We start from the raw sequence: 6,687 nt of genomic DNA, 5'->3' as shown, positions 1-6,687 counted from the left end.
TTTAATATGGGGATGTCATTGCGAGTGGCCGCTTGACACCTTATGCATAACATGTTTTCATTCGTACCACTAGTTCAAATTCTCCAACTAAAATTAAATAATAAAAAGAAAAAATGAATTCTCAGACAGGGGTTGAACTTGGTGTCTTTCAATTATAGGTAGATTTTCTCTTGTTCAAACGGAGCTCTAATTGTTGTTTTAAACAACATGTAATTTTTGTAACATTTTTATATTTTCTGCGTCATTAAATGCAAAAGGAAACTTTTAGCATTACATTTCGTCAGAAATGTGCCATGTGGTTATTTTAAGCACTATCAAAGTGGCAATTTTAAAACATTTAATCTATTTGGAATTTATTTTCATAAACTTCATGCGAAAATTTATCAAATGTGAACTATTGATCACAATGATAAGATGTAGTTTATAAATTATCGACCACTTTGTTTACCACAGGTAACTAATTAGTTAAAAATGCGGTAATAAAACTTGTGAATTTTATAGGTTAGGTTAGCTTGATAGAAGGATGTATACTTCATCAAATCCGAAGAAGTACACCTAGGCCACAATCAGGCCTGTTGTGCGCTTCTTATCATGAAAAAAGGAACTGAATGAACAATTTTTCAGTGTTCAGAAACTAAGTTTCCTGAACGTAGTTCCTAAGAATCATCCAATCAGTGTTAGTCAGGAATTTTATTTCCGGAATAACACTTCCAAAATATTTGGATCTACCTTCGACGAATGCCTGGCAACGGCAATGAAAGTGCTCCAGAGTTAAAGTGTTCTTTCCATATGCTCTACATACGTCTGAATCCGCACGTCCAATTATGCATAAATGTGCTCGTAATCCTGTGTCAACTCAGAATACGTACCATCATACTATCTTCAGACTTTCACACTTTAAAGAGATTTTTCGTCTTGTTCTCATCAGGGTCACCCCATAGGATCTTCGTGTTTCATTATTCTAAGAGGCCTTATGGGATTCTCTCATCCATATTTTAATTTCAGCTTTTGCTGCGTCGAATAGTTTTGCTTTTGCCAGGTTAACTGCCTCGAGCTCTCTTCTCTTAGAGCTATTACATTTGCCTTTTCGATATCAATAACTCCCGAGTGGGCTGTTACCCATATGATGTGATTGTCATATGGCTGTCGGTAAATATATTAGGCGCCGTGGGCGCCATATTTATTCTAATCCAATTTACGCATTTCGTTGTTGCTCGTAATTCTTCCTGGAAGCTTGTGTTATATTTGGTAAATGGTGGTATATTTGTGCCTCTGGATCTTCTTCCGACATATTCTGTGTCAGATATACGATCAGGCACGACCGATGATTGTGTATAACCTTCCAATGTGTCAGTATACATTGAAAGCGTGTCCTATAACCGCTTTTGACCAGTCCGCTTAAAGTAAAGAGCCGTTCTTCTGTAAGTGCGTATCATATCTTAAATATGTTTCAATGGGTGGAATATCTAGCAACGTTTTAAGAGCCTTGGTCGAAGTAGTACCTTTTCAAAATTTATATTCAATCAGCACGTACGCTGAACTCCCTGTAGTAGTTTGATATCGCACTTTTTGTCTAAAGCAGACCACCAGATTATTGAAGCATAAGCTAGAATTTGTCACTTTCATAAAACCAATTTGTCATAGTAGTACTAAGACCTCATTTCATGCCTATAGTTCTCCTACATATCGCCAGCACCGATGAGCCTTGTTGATCCTACCATCTATGTGATGCCTCCATTTTAATTTTCAGTCGAGGATTACACCTTAGTACTTAACTTTGTCTGTCACTGTAATCTTCTTGCGCAGGAAGAAAGGTACCGATATGTAGAAGTTTTTGTCGTTCTTGTGAAAAGACAGATTTACGTTTTTGCGGGGTTAACATTGAGGCCTCTCGGTTGAACACAGCTTAATCCGTATTCAAAGCCTCCTACACAAGTAATTTGGATCCTTTTCCATTAAAAGTATTACGACATCGTCTTCATAGCAGATAGGTCTAAGTCCTTTCTCGGTTAGGGTCCTTAGGAGGCTATTAATCGTGGTAACCCAGAGTAAAGGTGATAAAATGCCACCCTGTGGTATACCGCGAAATACCCTTTTCCTGATAGTTATATCTCGTACATCTCGCAACTTATCCATCTGTTCCTTAGCATGTGGTTGATCCAGTTACGGAGCACCCGGTCAACATAAAACTGGTCTATGGATTGGATAAGAGTATCAGTGTGCACGTTATTGAAGGCGCCTTCGATGTCAATGCATACCGCCAGTGTATATAGTTTGCTATCAAAGGATGCACCTATGTAGTGGACAACTTCGTTTAAAGCGGTTTCCACCGATCGTCCCTTTACATAAGCATGCTGCTTAAATTTTAGGTCTTTGTCGGGTATACTGCTTTTAACCATACTATCGACAATCCGTTCCAAGGTTTTAAGTAGGAAGGACGTAAGACTTATCGGTCGATAAGACTTAGGTGTCGCATAGCTAGGTTTCCCTGGTTTAGGTATAAATATTACCTTTGCATCCTGCCATTTAATGGGGGTATATGTGAATTGCAAGCATGCAGTGAATATCAGAGACAGATGTACGGAGACCAGTTCCGCCAGGAATTTTTTTATCTTCGATACGTCATTTACGCTGTCTACCTGTTCACAGAAAAGTTTCCAGGAGTCTCGTTTGGCTTTACGAACAACTTTTTTATATTCACCAAGTTTACTACGATACTCATCCCAGTATACTGCCCCAGCCTCCTGCCCGTGTTGACATGAGTTTTGGATAGGAATTTTTTTATCTTCGATACGTCATTTACGATCTGTTTACGGCGTGCCTGGTTAAATAGTGTGCGAAGAGGCTTACCCCGGTTTCCCAGGGTTTGTCCTAGGCAGATCTGCGCTCTCGCAGTGGGCAGTTGTACTCGAACGATTTAACCAAGGCACTTGTGTCCTGACGTAAACGGTCTTTAGTGAGGAACCAAACGTTGTCGAATTAGTTTTAGACTTATTCTGAAACTTTATCGGCTTTGGTAGCGGCCGTAGTATTTTGAATCTTATGTACCGATGGTCATAAAAGGAGTGCTCGTCCGAAACTCTTCTGAACATATAGTTATATCTTATACTTGTTCTCTGATTTTATTGACGAAGGTAGCTTTATTACCTAAGTTCGATGTGATCAAGACTTTATTGTTAGGGAAGACATTGAGGACTTTTCCTCTGCGATTGCTGTTTGTACTATCCCAACCTACATGGTGGGAGTTGACATCACAGCCTATTATAATTTTCTTATTTTTTCTTTGTGCCTCTTCGACCAGTTTCATCAGTTCCGACGTTGGTGGTAGTGTCGTTGGTTGCCGTATCACTCTGATGGATGTTTATTTGGATAACCTCAAGCATTGTTATCCATTTAAACTGTCTTCCAGCGAGTCGGTAACCAGAAGTGGCTATTGATGTAGTGGATACCTATGATGACACTGCGGTGTCGTTATCAGGCGTAGCAATCATTTTAAATGACACTTTCCCAATTTTCGACAGCAATGCTATTTTGTCTTCTAGAGGGTGAGAGATTTTATCCTCAGTTTTAAGATTTGACTCCTCAAAATTGCCAGTACCTGCTAATGATTCTTTGGGTATCACCTGTGTTTTAGTGTCTTTATTGGGGTCGGTTTTGACAGACCCCGATAAGGGCAGCAGCACCTACTTTTAGAATTTGACTCCTTAACGTTATCAGTAGTTGCTAGTAGACATTGCAGCATATCCAATAGTCTTTCTAAAACATGTCACAATTGTTAGCTTATAAAAAGTGCATATCGAAAACTTTTTAAGCAATGGACTTGAAATTTTTAAAATCCATGCAAGAAATCTGACACAACATTGATTGAAGTTAGTTCAGATGTTTGAAATGATAATCAAGAAGCAGAAAATTAACTATGATGAAAAAACGCAAGATTATCAGAAATATTAATCTGAATATTTAGTGCAAAATCCAAACTAATGTAATGATTTGTTTTATTATACCTACATTATTTTTTGCTTATACCGAATCATACTACAGGAGCCAAATTTATTATCATATGAAAAAGTAAATTTCATTTTAAAAACAAAATTTATATAGTTTTTTGTTGCAAGAACATGATAAGCCACTTTTAAAATATACTAGAACTTATTTTTTGAAAATAAAAAATATTCAATTATTGTTAAGCAATAACTTAATAAGCCACGATTTTTTGCTAAAACAGTAATTACTACTTTATTTATGATATCCATCTATTGTCATGCGATAGTTATGATTATAGTTATTAAGCGTGTTTAAAGTACAATTTTTTTTAATTTTTTTTAATTTAAATGTCAATTTATTAAAAATTTTATTTTTGTGGCATAACGAGTTACTGCAAGAAGTTCTTCAGTTGTATTTTGAATATTAAAATAACTGTAATTTGTTTATTTAATCAAATCTAAAAACATAAATTCATATTATAAATTTGGATGCAGATTTAATCGAGAATCATGTAGCAATGACTCTTTTATGGTTTCATATTTTTTTTGGGATCCTTCATGTGTTAAAGTCAAACGTTGCTGTACCATACGTTTGTTCAATTCAATTTCCTTTGCCTCATTTACCAGTTGTTCGTAGTCATAATTATTAAATTGATTCTCAAATTTATTCAAAAATCTTTGCAATGATTTTGATTCTGTTGTAAGCTGAAAAATGTTATACATTTTTAATATGCAAATATAAGACATATTTTTAAAACTTTACACTTACATCTTCATACTGCCGTTGTAAATCATTGAGAAGACCAATAAACCGAGATTTTAAATCAAAAAGGCAGGCATTGTAGGCAGCCCATGATTCTTCGTAAGTGAGTTTACGATTTTTATAAGCTACTAAATAGGGAGCGAGAAAGTCCGCGGGTTTAGCTTTAAGTTCACGTTGATAAACTTCTTCATCAGCATACTGAAAAAAAAAATATTTACATTAGTGCCTTAAGTTTTATAAAACATTTGTACACCCACTATTCATAATTTTATATCCATCATCAGAATATACATATATAAACATTTATTTAAGTTTTTTAATTCCTTTGAAATTAAACAAAATTCTTAATTACTTTGGTAAGAATAAAATGTCAAATATTTTTTTAACAGAATTATATACACAAGACTTTCAGTCTATAAAGTACAAAATTGTTAAACTATGGGTCTTAATTTCTAAACGTAATCGGTGTAGATGGTATTCTACCCGGTATTTACCCAGTAGTTGGTAAAATTATGGGTAAATGCCGTATAAATAACCCAAAAAGGTATTTTTATAAATATCATTTTAAGTGGAAAATTTGATGTCCTCAAACCTTGAACTAATCTAATACTCATATGTTTGGGAATTTTTCTTATTATAATTATAATAAGAAACATAATGTATTAAAAACAGCAGGTTGTAGAACAAAAACAAATAGCAAAAAGTTCCCTTTTATATTCTTAATTTCATGTTTCTAGGTTTAATATCAGGGGCTTTTAATACCCTACACCACTACAGTAGGGAGAGTATTATGCCTTTGTGCTGATGTTTGTAACACCCAAAAATATTGGCTCTAGGCCCACCTTAAAGTATACCAATCAGCTCAGAATCATTTTCTGAGCATGCTTTATTTTTTAAAAATTATTCACTTTCTTAACATACTGAGTGGTGTAGGGTATCATATAGTCAGCAATGTCCGACATACTTGTTTTAATCACTGGATTTATTTTATTGTAAGAAAAAAAACTATCTGTAGGGGCTGAAATTTAGTTTTGGTCATCATTAACTGGAAGTACACTATATAAGCTAATACAAGGTCAAAGAAAAATTAATTTCAGTGTAAAAATTTCGTTTCTGTAGCTAATAGAAAAAATAGTTCGATTTAGCTAATTTCAATATGGCAATGCTTTGTATTCATAGAACAAAACTAAAATAATTTTTAAGAAAATAAATTTGTATCATTTTGCTTTTCACCAACAGATATCAAATATTTTTAAAATGTGTAAAAATAGAAAAGTAAACAAAATTGCTGTAACTTAAATGTTGCAATTTATGTTATTTCAATAACACCTTTTTCAACAAATTTATAATAAAATTTGTATGGAAAAATTATAATTTTAACATTACATTTTGAAATAACTCCATCTTTTGGCCGCTCTTGACATTATGATTTAAAATTTATTTAATCTCGACTAAAACCTTTTGCCTTATCAACCTGGCGTACTAAGAAAAACAAACATTTGGATTCAATAAATCTAATTGTTTAAGAAATGCTGCTATTATATAAAATTCTAAAAGTCCTTCAAAAGGTACAAAGAAGGACCCAAAAACTTTCTCTTATGGATTCTCACTAATTTTATGTTTCTAGGTTCAACATAATAAAAAAATCAAGAAGAATCTTTTGAAGAACTAAAAGGTACTTACTTAATGCTGGCTCTACATTAATTTCATGTTTCTAGGTATAATATTATAAAAAAAAAATTCAAAAAGTACGTTTGAAACATCGAAAAACTACCAAAAAGTCCCCTTCATGTTCCTAGCCAATAACCAAACATTAGTGCTGCTCTTGCTCTGTTTTTATACCCTACACCACTATAGTGGGGAGGGTATTATACGTTTGTGCTGATGTTTGTAACATACAAAAATATTGGTCCAATACCCACCATAAAGTATACCGATCGA

The 6,687-nt window shown here is 33.9% G+C and overlaps 1 protein-coding gene across 1 annotated transcript in view; it reads right to left on the bottom strand.

The window, feature by feature from the left end:
- Window positions 1-4,268: 4,268 nt before the first annotated feature.
- Window positions 4,269-6,687, bottom strand: part of LOC111679124 (coiled-coil domain-containing protein lobo) — a 776,294-nt gene continuing 773,875 nt past the window's right edge. The window contains 2 exon segments of the mRNA XM_046949218.1: window positions 4,269-4,688; window positions 4,753-4,944. Of these exon segments, the coding sequence (XP_046805174.1) occupies window positions 4,461-4,688; window positions 4,753-4,944 (420 nt within the window). The 3' untranslated portion in view covers window positions 4,269-4,460.

The sequence above is a fragment of the Lucilia cuprina genome, chromosome 4, assembly GCF_022045245.1.
Source record: "Lucilia cuprina isolate Lc7/37 chromosome 4, ASM2204524v1, whole genome shotgun sequence".
NCBI lineage: Eukaryota > Metazoa > Arthropoda > Insecta > Diptera > Calliphoridae > Lucilia > Lucilia cuprina.
Note: the sequence above shows the minus strand (reverse complement) of the source record. Positions and strands in the feature narration are given on the sequence as shown.